Here is a 14687-nt window from a genome sequence, read left to right as displayed (position 1 = left end):
CAAGCCACTATAAGAACAGGTGTTGGATTGACTGACTAGCTTCAAGTTGGAAAAGGAGTTAGGCAAGGATGTTTACTTTCTCTTCACTTGGTTAGTATATATGCAGAGGACATCATGCACGAAGCATTGGATGAGCTCAGGACAGGAATTAGGATAGGAGGTAGATTGATCAGTAATCTGAGGTATGCTGATGATACAGTACTCCTTTGTAATGACATGGAAGAACTTATTCTTGACAAAGTTAACAAGATCAGTAATAACAGAGGACTTCAACTCAATCCTAGCAAGACAAAGATTATGGTTCTCAAAAGAAATACAAACAGAGAAGCTCTTGAGAAACAAGTGTACCTTAATGGAGAAAGAATCGAGGAAGTCATCAAATTTGAGTACTTGGGATCCATTATTAATGTGAAGAATTGCTGTTCAGAAGATGTCAGAAAAAGGTTAGTAATGGTTAAAACAACAGTTAGAGACCTGTCTAAAATCTGGAAGGATGGATCTATCTCCATGGAAACAAAGTTGTGGATTTTGGATGCAGTTGTTTTTCCAACAGCGACTTATGGATGTGAGACTTGTAACCTAAAGAAGTTTCAGATAAGAAACGTATATCTGCTTTTGAGATGTGGTGTTACAGATGGCTGTTGAGGATATCATATACTGAAAGGTGTACAAATGAATGGGTGTTAGAAAAGATCAGCAGAACTTTAAGTCTTCTTAAGGATATTGACAGAAGAAAGTTAAAATATTTTGGACACATAGAAAGGATGAAAGGGGAACTTCTCAGGACAGTAATAGAAGGTAATGTTCCTGGAAAAAGAGGCAGAGGTAGACCATCAATGAGATGGATGGATGGCGTGTGTGGAGCGTCTGATCTTCAGAGTTGAGGCCGCCAGAAAAGCAAACAACAGGACTACATGGCGAGGCTTGGTGTGGCACATCATCGAGCATCGGAGTGACCATACGGCATCTGTAGATGCCCAGTGAAGTGAAGAAGAAAGTATAATTTTCGTCTGAGTATCACAGATATCTTCAATACAAGGTTGAACAGTAACTGGCAATTCCAAAAGGCACCACCTAACTAGCTGATGCAAGATAATTAAAAAAGGTCATTAAATTTCCTAGCTTAAAAAAATTACATAAAACAATAATTAATGAATTAATATATATATATATATATATATATATATACATTTAAAAAAAGTTAGGAACGATTAGCTGATTTAAAAAGTACTATCTCCCACAAAGGGGATAGACATAGACCATAGAATCCGTTTAAGTTAGGAGAGTGAAGTAAAGTTTCATATGTTTTTTTATAAAGCATGAGAAACTGACTTTTGTGAAGGACTCTTGTTTTGTTCCAGTAACTCTATGTTGATGGCATGCTCTGCAAGTCCAGACCGATAAGACTTGTGTTCTTCTAGCCAAATAAAATCAGATCTTCCTGTTTGTCTGAAATAAGATAACCCACAAGAGCAAGGAATCTGGTAGACACCTGGATAATTGAGATGTGAAAGCTTGTCCTTTGGAGAAATGAGAAAGGTTCACTAATGCCTTGCACATAAGGGATAGGAAAACGAGTTATTTCTTCTAAAAGATCTAAAAAGGCTAACTGCTTATTTACTTCTTCCTCTAGGACAGTGTTTCCCAACTTTTTTGGATCATTCCCCACCTCAACGCCTCAAAGATTTTGATGCCCCCCCCCAGCATAATAGTCAGCCAAGTTCTGAAAAAATATAATATAAATATGTACTGTAAATAAAAAAGGAACATAGGTAAAACTGTTTTTAATTTGACTTTCTTCAATGAATATACATTTTATATTACACTTTGTATATTATACAACATAAATTGAACTGAACTCGGAAAAATAAAATCCAAGTTAATGCGCTGAGCTGCAAACAGTTTTTATTTGAGGTACTAATTTAGTCATTTTAAAATTCAAATCTCCATGCATATTTGCGAATTTAGGGACACAAAACACGTGTAGAAATTATTATTTTACTAATTATTAATAAAATTAATAATATATTAATATTAATAATTAGTAAAATAATCATTTCAACACGTGTGTTTTGTGTCCCTAAATTCGCAAATGTGAATGCTGATCACCATGTAACCTTAAAAGAAAGAGTCCCCATGGTTTGTGATATCCAGATGATTTCTTTTTTTTCAGTAGCAAGGCATTTACAGCACTAAAGCCACATTCAACTAAATATGATGACGGGAAGGGCAACAGTATTTTTTTTGCAAAACTAGTTGAATTTCGGTATTTTATTTCTGTCTCATCAGAAAGCCATGCCATTGTTCTTTTTATGTTGAATAAAGTTCTAATAGACTCATAATTTTGCTTTTCTGAGAGTTCTTCTTGATACTGTATTTATGTTGACTGCTGTACTAGTGATGTCAGCTTTTTTTCTCGGAAAGTCAGGGTTGCAACATCGACAGTTTATCTGACAGTGGTGAGTTTTTTGAGTATATTGACGAATGCAACATCATTTTCTAATTGTCCCCAAAATATTCAAATTGTCCCCCCCCTGTGGGGAATATGCCCCATGTTGGGAAACACTGCTCTAGGGTGAATTGGATCCTTGGATGAAGTGCATTTAATTTAGAGAGAAACTGTTGTGATTCATAAGACGAGCCATTCCAGATAGCAAAAATGTCATCTGCATATCTGAACCAATTTGTAGGTCTAGGTGAAATGTTGTTTAAAAATAAGTTGTTCAAAGTACTCCATAAAGAAGTTGGCGATAGCAGGAGAAATAGGATTGCCCATAACAGTGTCTTGATCAATTGAAGGACAGAGAAATAAGCAGTGCCTGGGACTTAATCCAAAATCAGTTATTTTATGGCAGTGTGAGATGGTATTCTTAAAGCAGGGGTGAAAAGGATTAATCATGGAATCATGCAGGAGATTCTGAGAAAGAGGCTGTTATGTAGAAGTATAAAGAACACAGTATCTTTCAGCATCATGAGGAAGATAAGCCACAGGCCAGGAAAGTGACAAGCATATTGAGAAAGAAGAAATTGGCATATGTGAGGAGATTGGTTGAAGTAGTAAAGTAAAACCCTAGAGACTTCTACAGTTACATTGCCAGTAGAAGAAAGGATGATTATGAAAGACTGACTTTAGTAGCAGCAGATGAAAAATGAGTCACTTCTGCTGAAGATATATTGGAAATGTTCAATAAGTATTTCATTAGCGTACATCATATGGGGGTACATCGTAGGCAGGAGTAGTATTGAATAATGCTAGGAAGAAGGATAGAAGACTAGCAGTTGAAGAATGGGAAGTGTGTTTAGAATATTAAGTAATCTTGTTGTTGGTAAGACTGCAGTGCTAGATGGAATATCACCATGTATATATGTATATTACAGGAATATGTGAAACAGCAGTGCCTTTGACTTGGTTGTTCAACAGGAGTAACAACAGGAACAGCCCCAGAAAAATGAAAAGGAGAAATATGCACTGCATAACAGAGAATCCAAGTTAGGGATTTCCAGCTATAGTTCAGCGTGTATGTTAGGTATAGTGATGAAGATGTTAGAGAGGCTAGTTAGAGACAGAATACAAACTTGAATTTATGAGAATGGAAATGTTTCAAGAGAGTAGCATGGATTTGTTAAGGGGAGGTCTTGCTTTAGTAACTTTGTTACATTTTATAATAGGGTGTTAGTGTATTGAGAAGAGGAGATGTTTAAAGAGTGATTTACCTTTATTTTGCCAAACAACTGATAGGAGAATTGTGAGTTACTTCATAATAAACCACTTTTAAAATTGAGGAGGATGCAGATGAATAGAATCAACTGTCCCTGTAACTTGGTTACAGGGACAGTTGATTGATAGGAGCCACCGAGTTGTGTATAGAGATGCAGTGCCCAAAAAAAACCTGAAGGATGGAAAGTAGAGTACTACAGGATCCTGTTATATGATCATCTTTGTTTAATTTATATATCAATGATATGGTTCAATGTTTGAGAGGAAATACTCAGTTGTTTGCTGATAATGCTAAATTAGAAAGGGCAATGTCAGAAAGTTTTGATTAATGTTGTTGCAATGGGATCACAATAGGAACTTTGGGCGGAAAAATCGGTTGCTAAGTATAAATTTAAGCACCTTAGCCAGAGAAGATGGAATAAGGTTTATCATATTTGAGGAACTTTGCTTCATTGAACATTAAAAATTTGAACATTGCTTCACCACGTGGAGGAGGCAAGGTATCTGAGGATCTTAAGTAAACTGAGCACCACATTTCAAAAAGTTAAGTGTTACCTAGAAAACTGGACTACAATGTGAAGAATTTTGACAAGCACAGATAAGCAGGTGATAGTTCTGTTGTATAAGGCAGTTATGCCTCGTTTGGATTTCTCTATGCATATCTGGTCACCTGATTATATTGGCATTAAGGAAAACATTGGCAAGAGTAAAAAGGTAAATATCTAAGACTATCTCAGAACTCTGGAATGTTGAGTATGAGGAAAGACTATTATTATTATTATTATTATTATTATTATTATTATTAATTAAATCTGTACATATTTAATATTGTGATGGAGATGGTGACGGAAGGGAGTGAGAGAAGATGCTCCTTGGGCAATGTTGTATGCGAATGACATTGTGCTGTGTGCAGAAATAAGAGAAGAAATGGCAAGTAAATTGGAAAGATGGAGGAGAGTACTGGAAGAGAGAAGTATGAGGCTGAGCAGAAGTAAGACAGAGTACATGTGTTGCAAATGGAATGGAAGCCAAAAGGCAGATATGGAGCTAGAAGGAAATCTCATCATGAAGGTTAGTGACTTTAGATACTTAGGTTCAACAGAGAAAGAGGATGGAGAGGCTGAGATAGGAAGTGGGATGCAAGATACAAGCTGGATGGAGGAACTGAAGAGAGATGGCTTGAGTGCTATGTGATAAGAAGGTGCTGGTCAATCTAAAGGGAAAAATCTACAGGACAGTGGTGAGATCAGCTATGACGTATGCTATGGAAACTGTGGCCCTGAATAAAAATATCAGCAGGATGGAGGTAGCAGAGATGAGAATGCTCAGGTGGATGTGTGGTGTGACCAGAAAGGATTGTCTGAGAAAAGACTTATGTAAGGGGAATGGTGAAAGTTACGAACTTAGGAGTGAAGATACAGGAGGCAAGGTTGAGATGGTTTGGTCATGTGACAAGGAGAGAGAGAGAGGACAAGCATGTGGGAAGAAAGGTCATGCAGATGGATGTGCAGGGGAAGAGAAAGCGCAGGTGGCCAAAGAAGAGATGGAGGGAGCTGGTGGAGGAGGACCTGAGGATGAACTTAGATATGGTTACAGCCCAAGACAGGAAGATGTGGAGGGGATTCATTGAAAACAGTGACCATACATAAGTAGGATAAGATGAAGAAGAAGAAGAAGATTATTATTATTATTATTATTATTATTATTATTATTATTATTATTATTATTAGCATTTGACCATGGAATAAGAGGCTCATTGTGGGAGGTACACACTATTACACACATACACAGAGTGCTCATCCAACCGTGCTGCTTTAAACTGATTCAATCTTGTTCTACTCCCCTCTCCCATTCTATGAAAAATCTTTTCCATTTCGATCTGATAACAACCCCTGACTAGGCTCTGCAACTTGCATTTTTTCAATCTGTCTTTGTATTCCACATTCCAAAGACCACTGACCATCTTTGTGAATTTTCTCTAGACCCTTTCCAACATATCCTCGTCACCATTAAAACCCAGCAACTAAATCTGTGCACAATAATCCATATGAGGCCTGATCGAGGTCTTATATAATGGCATCGTAACCTCTCTATTTCTGTTTGTCAGGGTCCTCCGCATCATTGCCATTATCCAATATGACCACTTATGCAATGTGGCCCCTGAATTTCAGGTCCTTGTTCACCATTACTCTTAGATCTCTCATCTCCTCTACTTCCATTAAAGTTTCCCTACTTTGCATCCCATCATTGGTTACCAAATCTCAAAACCTTACACTTTGCAAAATTGAACTGACAGTCCCATTTACCCTGATTAAGGGAATGTAGTCTACAGAGCTTGATAGAAAGAGAGGTTATGATTGAGAATGACTGACACATATAAGTTGCTTAGAGAAGTCTGTCAGATATATACAGAAGGATCTGTTGCATAGGGTAATGGGTGAATGGAGAACGAGACATAATTCCTGAAAACTGTACAAATGTAATTTGAATAAGAAATTGGGAAGGAGATTTTTTGTATGGAAGAGAGTGAATGAGTGGAATGCATTGCCTGAGTGGGTAATGAATACTTCGGTGCTGCATATCTTCAAGGCAAGATATGATAGCTATTGTGGTATGTGAATGTTTGACACAATGAGGCTTCAGACTCTTTGAAAGCTCAGAAGTACCACTAATTCTAATTACTAATTTCACAATAGCATTCTGCTGACACCATTTATTATTAAAATATTAAAACCTGGAACTATTTCTGGCATATGTATTGTAGATATATGTTTGTTTTGCTTCCACTTGATATTAAAGTGGTCTAACTGTCATGATACTTTTCAATTGTACTTTTCACAATTGGTGGATTTCAGCTATAGCAGTATAAATAAAATATAAACTGGACTGTGGAAGCAGCATACAGTAATAAGGGAACAAATTGAATTTTTGAACATGTAGAACATCAGTCTTAGACAACATATGGTGTTGGGAATATGTGGATGAAGAGTTTTGGACTTGGTCATAGCATCAGAGGATCTAATTATGACAAAAGTTACATATGAGGGATGGCATGGGGGATATTGATTATACATCAAGAAATGCTATGCTTATTCACAAATGCTAGAAGTATCAGAAATAAGGGAAATGAAATTGTTGCATTGATCTAGGTTATGCACTTGAAAATAGTTGGAAGAGAATAGTATCTGGATGAGTATAGAAATGGAAGGATATGATGCTTTCACAAGAATAGAAAAGGCAAGAATAGAAAAATAGGAAAGGAGGGGAACTGCTGATGATGATAGTGAGAGAATTATGTTTACGCAAGGTTGAGATATGAGGGGGGGAGAAGTAGTGATAGTGGTTTTCAAGTAGTATGGTGTTGAAATTGAGGTTAATAGGATGAGATATTTAGTTGGATGTTGCTATAGGAGACAAAGAAATGTACAGACAAAATTGGCTTAGTGAGAAAGAGAAGGGTGATCTTTATAGTGATTTTAATTAAGGCTATATTCATTAGAATGAATATATAACAGCAGGGAATAAGAAGGATGGATTTTGGAGTTCTAAAGGAACAATTGTCTTGGTCATTGTATAACAGAGGACACACAAGTGGTGAAAGTCTGATCATATCATTTATGTTTGATATTCCAATTATATTTGAAGTTCTATGAAGAAGGGATATGTGTAAATAATGTGTGACTATGTAAAGCTTAGAAGACATCTGGAAACTTTAACATGAAAAGAGGAGTTGAGTGGAAAGGAGACAGACTTGAGCTTGGGCATTGATCAAGAACTATTTATTATCAGCAATGTCTCAGTGTATTCCCTAGTTGAAAAGGCTAAATAAGGTAGGAGTATCATTTATGAATAAAGTGATTACACATGAAATCTGGAAGCCAACATGTTGTTGAGGCAACACAACATAAATGCTGGTAATAATCAGTAGCATGCAGTTTGTTACCAGATTAATGCAGAGGAGATTTTTCATAGAGTAGAGGAAGACAAGAGGCCATCCCTGGAAAGAGGGAATGAGAAGCAGGTTCTCTTGCATGGAGAGTTGTTGATAAAAAAAACTCTCCAAAGTTGTTGATAGTGCCTCCGTAGCACAATTGGAAAACAATGGTATGTTGCACCCTTTGATTGGAAAAAAAGGCCTAAGTTTGATTCTCATTATGATGGGAGGAATCTTAATATGAGTTTTTTCAATTGAAGGTGAATTAGCCAATCTCATATGGAGATAGCAGGTTTCTTTTCGCAGAAACTCAGGTTTTTCATTCCACATACAGACAAATTGGCCTTCAGAACACATGCAATTTACAGACAAAAAATACTAGTAGTGGTGGTGGTAGTGGTAAGCAGTAGATGTGGTGTTGGTATAGATGATAATGATGGTAGTGGTGGTTCAATGTAGTTGGTGGATTACGTTGTGGACACAGAGAGTTGTGGAGGAGATGCTCTCCCTTGATGAGTCTTTGGACTCATCAAAGGAGAGCATATAATATCAAGGAGGTTTTTTTTTTCATGTTTTTAATTTCTATGTATATATTTTCTGCAAATTCTAATTTATAGTTTATTTCTGTTACTTCTAGTTTATGTTTGGTAAATATTATTATACCACTGCCTCGTTTAGTTTGTCTGCAGTGTTTGTGTTGTTGGAAGTTTGGCATTTGGTAGACGGTTGCCTCTTCATTTGTCGTAGAAACTGCAGTCAGTATTAAAATATCTATGTTGTCTATATCTTCCTTCAGATAAGCTTGCAGGGTCAACCAGTATTTTTGAATGCTTCTGATGTTGATGTGGAGAATAGATAGTCCGTTTTTGGTGGTGGAAGTTTGTTTTGCACTTGGTTAGACTATAATAAATTTAGTTTAGTCCTTTGTCCAAGTGTAAGCAAACAAAGTTTGTACCAGAAAATATCTTCAGGACTGAGGTAAGGTGGTACATCCCTTGGCAACTGGTAGCAAAGGTGGATCAAACTCTCATCACTCCTTGTCTCAGTATCTCCCATAATGCAAAGCACAACTCCTTGCAGACATGTATACTGCTATGCATTAAGGGAAGGGCCACTACCCTTTGTATAGGTAAATGGGCTCTTAAAATAAGACGATTCTGAAAGATCACCCAACTCAGCATTGTTCCACTCAGTGACAGGCTCACCCCATCACCGAGAAGAACTTCTCAGCATTGGCTCTACCCAGTGGCAGGCTCACCCCACCACCAAGCAGAGCCATAATCTCAGCAGTAGTCCCACTCAGAGACAAGCAAAAACCTACCCCCAAGCAGAGCCTCTCAAATCATCAGAGCCAGACCAGCACCGGTTTCGACCTTTATTGAGGTCTCATCAGTGGGAGGCAGACCCAGAGTGGTGATACTAAGCCAGAAGTAATGGAGAGGTCATATTTACCTATACGAGTTAACAACTGGTGTACCACCTTATTATTAAATTACTCTGAATTTAGAGAAAGATGTTGGAAGTTTATTTTGCACTTGGTTAGACTATAATAAATTTAGTTTAATCCTTTATCCAAGTGTAAGCAAAAAAAGTTTGCGCCTGAAAATATCTTCAGGACTGAGGTAAAGTAGTACATCCCTTGGCAACTCGTAGCAAAGGTGGATCAAGATCTCACCACTCCTTGTCTCAGTATCTATATATGCTATATATATCTCAGTATATATGTTAACTCGTATAGGTAAATATGACCTCTCCATTGCTTCTGGCTTAGTATCACCACTCTGGGTATGCCTCCCACTGATGAGACCTCAATAAAGGTCAAACCGGTCTGGGTAGTGGCCCTTCCCTTAATGCATAGCAGTATACATGTCCTCAAGCAGATGTGCTTTGCATTATGGGAGATACTGAGACAAGGACTGATGAGAGTTGATCCACCTTTGCTATGAGTTGCTAAGGGATGTACCACCTTGCCTCAGTTCTGAAGATATTTTCAGGCCAAACTTTGTTTGCTTTCACTTGGATAAAGGATTAATAATAATAATCGTATATGATGATGACCAGTTTCAGAGGTCAGAAACTACCTTAGTCAGTCGCCTTTGGACCCTTTCCAACATCTCTTCATCCTTCTGAAAACCCTGTGGCCAAATCTGGGAACAATAGTCCATGTGTGGCCTAGTCAAAGCCTTATACAATGGAACAAGAATCTTCCCACTTTGACAAGTCAGTGTCCTCCGCATCATTCCCAGAAGTCTTTGTGTTGTCTTCACAATTTTGGTGATGTGTCCCCTAAATTTTAGATCCTTATCCACTATCACCTCCAGATCTCTTATTTCCTCTACCTCTAACAATATATTCTCACCAAGCATAAATTCTGCATCCCATCTTTGTTTTCCAAATTTAAAATCTTACATTTTGCAACATTGAACTCACATCCCCATTTGCTTGCCCAATCACTCAATTTATTCAAGTCTTCTTGCAAGGCCACAATATCTTCACTACTCTTTATGGTTCGTCCCAGCTTTGCATCATCTGCAAACAACTGAATATCTCCATCCAAATCTTCGCCAATATCATTAATATACAAGTTAAACAGTAATGGCCCTAAAACAGACCCCTGAGGCACTCCACTAGTGACTTTCCTTTTCCTGGATTTCGCACCCCCATACACAACTTGTTGATACCTATCAACAAGTTGTGTATGGGGGTGCGAAACTGTGTATCCTTCTCCTCTGTCCAAGGATGTTTGATTTTCACTGCCAACTGGCCTCAGACAATCCTGAACATAGAAAATGCATGTTTCTCTGGCAGTTTCTGCATTTCATGTGGCTTTCTTCCCCTGTTAAATCTTCCTGGAATTTGTAGCACTTCATATTTCTTGTTTTGACGATCTTGCTGTAACTGCTACTATGGCGACTTCCTTTGTTCTATTCTTGCATAGTTGACCAAATTATACTTCGAACTTTGAATACTTATAATTTACTTACTACGTAACAGATACTTACAGTTTTTACGTCAATATGTTTGGCTTGAAGAACGAAATTCACTGATACATTTTAAATTTTAATTCACAAGAAAAAATCTACTTTGCAACTTAAAATATGGGAGCATCGAAATAGCGTGCTTGCTACTGCTTGCTATAGAATTATACTTGTCTGTAAGGATATGTGCTCTGTATTGTGGGATAATAAGGCAAATAATGTGAGGTCATTAGCTTCTATATATAAGTTGCTCATTTGTGAAGTTACTTCACACACAGACTTTTGTCTGCTTACACTTGGATAAAGGATTAAATCAAGAATATAATTTTTTGGCATCTTTAATTTATGTTTATGGAAGTATTTGGTGATAATCCTATGAGCCAAAGCACAACTTTTTTGTGGTACAAACACTTCAGAAATGGATGAGCGTCCATTGACACTGAACATTCTGGATGATCATCAACATGCACAATACTAGAGAATATCACAAAAGTGCACAAGGCTATCCTTGTGGATCGTAAGTGAACTATCTACTAAAAACGACTGGGTTCTGTACCGTGACAATGCTCCCACCACACATCACTTGTTTGACAAACATTATACATATCCACAAGGAGATGTGTTTTGCATTATGGGAGATACTGAGATAGAAGTGTTGGTAGCTTGCTCCACCTTTGCAAGGAGTCTCCCGGTGTTGTACCACTTTACCCCAGTCCTGAAGATACTTTCAGGCACAAACTTTGTTTGCATACACTTGGATAAAGGATTAAACTAAATTTATTATAGTCTGACCAAGTGAAAAATAAACTTTCAACTTGTTTGACAGTTTCTTCTGGCTTCCATAAACATAACATTCATTTCCCATGCACCTATTTGCCTGGTATTGCCCTCAGCAAATCCCCCCCCCCCCCAAGATGAAATTTCTGCTGAAAGAGCACTGTTTTGGCATGATTGATGAGATCCAGGCAAAATCACAGGAGCTGCTTCAACACAGTCACACTTGATGATTTCCAGGGATGCATGGAATCATGGATCTCTAAAAAACCAAATTACTACCCAAGGACACTACTTTGAAGGAAATGGTGTCAAGTAGGAGTTAGGGCAGGTCCTAGTTTCTGCTTATCGACAGTTATCCAGAATGTTCATTGTCATCAACAAATGCTCATCCGTCCTTGATCAAATTCTCTGAACTTTTAGGTAAGACCTTGTACTTATCTCCTACTTAATTCCTAATACTTTATAAATACATTTGGAGTGATATGCCCAAAATCACCTTATGAATTCTTGATTGTTTATAGAATATGGCAGTCTACCTAATAAGTGACCTCTTCTTTCATAGCTCCCTCCAGTCACTTTCTCATAGATGCTCTATTTCTGAAATATTCATTTTTTTATAGGCACTTTCATGAATTATGCTCTACCAAAGCAGCCATTACCATTACTTAATTTTCCTCTAATCATTTTAAGAACAGGAGCAGCCAGCAGTCAATATCCATCAATGGTTTCTCCACAAACATATTGAACCAGCCTTCATATACTGTTTTACCTAATGATTACTATCATTCATCAGCTTTTCAATAAACATGTTAATACATTTCTTCTTTCTCCTTAACCACTCCCCCCCCCCCCCCAACACACACACACACAAGACTAATGTATGTGTTATGTTAAAGTTCTCTCATCCATGGAATAAAACTTTAAAAAGAAAAGTGATTTTAAAAAATTAAGGGAGTGAACAAATGGTATCAATGGCAGCAATTTATTCAAAGTGAACATATTAGGAAGAATCCTTCCAACATTGTTAGAATTCAAGAATGTGTGAGCAAAGGCTAATCTAATATAATCTAATGTGGTATGTTACTTAAACAGAATGGGAGAGGGAAAGAGTAGCAAAACAGCCCGTTTAATCCAATATGGCAAGAAAAGTACTCATTAGAAGACTAACAGCTAGGTGGATAGTGATGCAGTTAGATTTAGATCAGCACTTCCCAAACTGTGGGCCGCAGCCCCCTTGGGAGCCGTTATTTTTGTTGAGGGGCTGTGAAATAATGAAAACAAATGTTTTAAGACTGTGTTCCATGTCAAATGTATATGTACAATGCTAAAAATGTAATATTGGCAATTGATTTTTGCAATATTCGCTGTGTATGTTTTGTATTGAATATAAATACAATAAATATTATAATAATATATGTCTGTATTACGATTTTTTTTTTTTTTGATGGGGGCTGTGAAATATTTTAGTTTTTCCAAAGGGGCCTTGACATCCATAACTTTGGGAAACACTTCTTTAGATGACCAAAATATAAAATCTAACAATATTGGTGTTCTGACAAATAACCGACTAATATGGAGGAAAAATTTTGATTAGATGATACTAATAATAAACTTTTAATGTTGTTGTATCATACTATCTCATAGGGAGTACATATCAGGCATTTGATGATGATGAATTTATATGCTTTATTATTGTTTTAAAAAATTGTATGTGCCCAGATATCTAGTTATTATTAATCATTTTTTATTGTACATTACTTGTATGCAAATATTTCTGCCTAAAATATAATTTTTGAATGTTAAAAGCATGATTGTATTTCATGTTTTTTTCTTAAATATTTCATTTAAACTAGAGAATAGCAATATATATATATATTTTTTTTTTTTTTTTTTTTTAGTGTAGTTGACTAATATTAACATGATCAGCTTGGGGTGTATCTTTGTTCTGTTTGTTGTGACAGTCCAGCATGAATGTATTAATAATTTAATTATCTGAAGTTAATATTAACTTAAATTTCTTTAATATATATATATATATATATATATATATTCTTTATTTTTCAGGTACTGAATGCATATTTATCATATATGACAAAAGTAGGAGTACTGCTTGGAGGAGAAGAAAATGAAACTCTTAGGCAAATGGAAAATGTCATTGAGTTTGAAAAACAGTTAGCTAATGTATGTGATAATGTTAATTGTAATTAATCTTAAGCATATTGTATTTGTTTCTTGGGTAAAGATTAAACATTCATCATTTAATTTCTGGTAATGAGATCACGTTTCTAAACATAAAACAAGTTTATTAAAATGAACAATATAACCTGTAAAGTTTTATAAGTCGTCAGACTCACATCATCAGAAGGTACAAAACTTGTGTAAAACAACTAGACAAAAAATACAAACATCAGATGTTATCAGAACTTCAAAACTAGTATATGTCAAAATGTTAACATTCAAAACACATTTCTAAACATAAAACAAGTTTATTAAAATGAACAATATAACCCGTAAAGTTTTATAAGTCGTCAGACTCACATCATCAGAAGGTACAAAACTTGTGTAAAACAACTAGACAAAAAATACAAACATCAGATGTTATCAGAACTTCAAAACTAGTATATGTCAAAGTAACTAAAAAAAACTCTTTGTATTAACTCATATGTAAGCATTACAACAATGGTGATTGTTGCTGCCATGGCATAACGTGGATCATATCCCAGTTCTATAGCTGTTAGATTTTTGATTAGCGCAGACCAGACTTGACCAGATTTGGTGTAGGATTAAATCTTGGTTTTCTCAATGTTGTGTGGGTATACAGATCGTTTCTGAGGCTTCTTTAAATTTTCTTATAAAACAGCTAGAATCCAATATATGGCATTTCTGTTTCTTTCCAAACTATTTGGTGGCCCCTGTACTTGTTGTGTGGAAGGCTAATCCTGATCTGTGATTTTTTTTTTTTTTTCAATGTATTACTATTCAGACTTTTACTGCATATCTCTCTCCTGACTCTCCCATCTATCCTACATGGCAAATGCAACAAGAACAATGAATTTTATTTACTGGTTTTTTTAATGGGTGGATGTAAGAATCTTGAATTCTTATATATTGACAAGTAAGCACTTATCATTATAATCACAAAGCAATGTTGCAACTTTGTCTAAAACATTCTCGATAAGGTAATGCATTTGAATTTTTGATATCTATTTATTTGAATGAACTGTCAGAGGCATATCTAGAATTTTGCTTATAATCCTCAGTTTGTACCCATTGAGGGAAA

At 36.1% G+C, this 14687-nt stretch overlaps 1 protein-coding gene across 3 annotated transcripts in view; it reads left to right on the top strand.

The window, feature by feature from the left end:
- Positions 1 to 14687, top strand: part of Nep3 (M13 family metallopeptidase neprilysin 3) — a 502574-nt gene that overhangs the window by 277178 nt on the left and 210709 nt on the right. For all 3 annotated transcript variants that reach the window (XM_090407352.1, XM_090407368.1, XM_090407360.1), the window contains one exon: positions 13472 to 13588. In XM_090407352.1, coding sequence (XP_090263478.1) covers positions 13472 to 13588 — 117 coding nt within the window. The remainder of the gene's footprint in view (positions 1 to 13471; positions 13589 to 14687) is intronic.

The sequence above is a fragment of the Typopeltis vanoorti genome, chromosome 2 (genome assembly GCF_054136105.1).
Source record: "Typopeltis vanoorti isolate ZY-2024b chromosome 2, IOZ_Tvanoo_1.0, whole genome shotgun sequence".
Classification (NCBI taxonomy): domain Eukaryota; kingdom Metazoa; phylum Arthropoda; class Arachnida; order Uropygi; family Thelyphonidae; genus Typopeltis; species Typopeltis vanoorti.
Note: the sequence above shows the minus strand (reverse complement) of the source record. Positions and strands in the feature narration are given on the sequence as shown.